Source organism: Eimeria mitis, genomic scaffold, assembly GCF_000499745.2.
Source record: "Eimeria mitis Houghton genomic scaffold, Emh_scaff1289, whole genome shotgun sequence".
Lineage (NCBI taxonomy): Eukaryota > Apicomplexa > Conoidasida > Eucoccidiorida > Eimeriidae > Eimeria > Eimeria mitis.
Window position 1 is genome coordinate 10,518 of NW_013568607.1, and position 1,854 is coordinate 12,371.

Sequence of the window (1,854 nt, forward strand, 5' to 3'; positions counted from 1 at the left end):
GGGCCCCCGCCCTGGGGGCCCCCTTCATCCGCATCGTAAGACTGGGGCCCCCTTCTACTGCACAGGGGCCCCTCATCCACACAGCCTGGTCGAGCCGAGGAGAGGGGCCCCCAGGGGCCCCCCGTCCTCCAATCGAGTCTCCTCACAAACACTTTCACAAGGGGGCCCCTGGGGCCCCAGGGTCCCCCGGGGGGCCCCCCAGGGTTCTCTTGGTTCCCCTGCGTGCCCTGTTCTTCTGGCTGAGAGCAGCGGGGGGCCCCCCCAGACCCCGACAGGGGGCCCCCAAAGGAATTCATTTGGGGGGCCCCCAGCATTGCCTCGTCTATCTGTTGGGTTTTCNCGACAGGGGGCCCCCAAAGGAATTCATTTGGGGGGCCCCCAGCATTGCCTCGTCTATCTGTTGGGTTTTCTCGCATATATGCAGGGCCTCCTCATCGAGGTCAGTCAAATAAACCTCCACACACAAATCCAACCCTCCTGGGGGGCCCCCCTCAGGGGGCCCCCCATCAGCACCCCCCCTCCCAGCAGGGGGCCCCCCGGCAGGGGCCCCCGTAGGGGCCCTTCTTAGGGCCTCGCTGAGCAGCAGACGGCGCAGGAGGGGCCCCAGGAGGCCAACGCCGCTACCCAGCTCGAGGACGCGTAAAACACGCCGCTCCCCGGTCTCCTCTGTAGGGGCCCCCGAAGGGGCCCCCCTTGAGGCCCCTGCTGGGGCCCCCGTAGGGGCCCCGTTTGGGGCCCCTGCTGCCCCTGTTGGGGCCCCTGCTGGGGCCCCCGTTGAGACCCGTGTGGGGGCCCCTGCTGGGGCCCCTGCTGGGGCCCCTGCTGGGTCTTGCGTGGGGGCCCTGTCTGGGGCCCCTTCAAGGGGCCCCAAGGAGGCCTTTTGAGGGTCCCCGTTGGGGGCCCCTGGACCTGTAGGGGGTTGTGTAGCGAGGCCTTCAGGGGTGTGTTTGTTGGGGGCCCCCCTTATGCATGTATACGGGGGCCCCCTTGTGGATGGGCGTGGGGGCCCCCAGAGGAGGTGAGGGTTGTTGAGGAGGAAGTTCGCCATAGTGAGGGCCCCCGGCCAGAGGCCCCTTCCTACTTCTCCTAATTTCTTTGNTTGAGGAGGAAGTTCGCCATAGTGAGGGCCCCCGGCCAGAGGCCCCTTCCTACTTCTCCTAATTTCTTTGCTTGTTGTTGTAAAACCCCAAACCCCCGTAAACCCCAATCAAAACCACCAACGGTAAACCCTTGGGGGCCCCCACCAGAGCTACAACTGCCTCTGGGGGCCCCCTCCCCCTGCCCCCGACACCCAGGGCCCCCAGGGCGCCCAGGGGCCCCAGGAGACCTCCAAGGGCTTCTGGGGGCCCCAGGGGCCCAGGGGCCCCTGGGGGGGCAGGGACGTCGAGGGGGCTCAAGGTCACCGTCTGCATCGGTGAAGGCTGCATGAAGACTCTGATGCGGTGTCTCCTCACCTCCTTCTGCTTTGGGGGGCCCCCTGGGGGGCCCCCGGGGGGCCCCCCCAGGGGCCCCCAGAGGGGCACAATCAGGGTCCTTGGGGGCCCCCTCGGAAAGAGCAGCAGAAGGTAGGGTAGTTGTGAAGCTCGTAGCGTCGGGGGGGCCCCCAATGGTCCATAGAGATAAAAACATCAGCAACAGATGAAGGCAATGGGGGGCCCCCCAACCAGCAATGAGCGGGGGCCCCCCTCAGCACACACACATACACTCTAATTGGTGGGGTTGTTGTTATATTGCTTTTGTAGAAAAAAAATAATAAAAAGATTTTCATTTCTATTGCCATTAAGGGCCCCTTCTAGGACCCAAAGGTTATACTTGAGAGGGGGCCCCCTGGGGGGCCCCCTCGGGGGGGCCCCC

At 65.7% G+C, this 1,854-nt stretch overlaps 1 protein-coding gene across 1 annotated transcript in view; it reads right to left on the reverse strand.

Moving 5' to 3' along the window:
- Positions 1 to 1,412, reverse strand: part of EMH_0033850 (uncharacterized protein) — a gene marked incomplete at both ends in the record, with an annotated part of 2,930 nt that extends 1,518 nt beyond the window's left edge. Inside the window, one exon of the mRNA XM_013494795.1 lies at positions 1,229 to 1,412. Coding sequence (XP_013350249.1) covers positions 1,229 to 1,412 — 184 coding nt within the window. The remainder of the gene's footprint in view (positions 1 to 1,228) is intronic.
- Between the last annotated feature and the right edge of the window lie 442 nt (positions 1,413 to 1,854).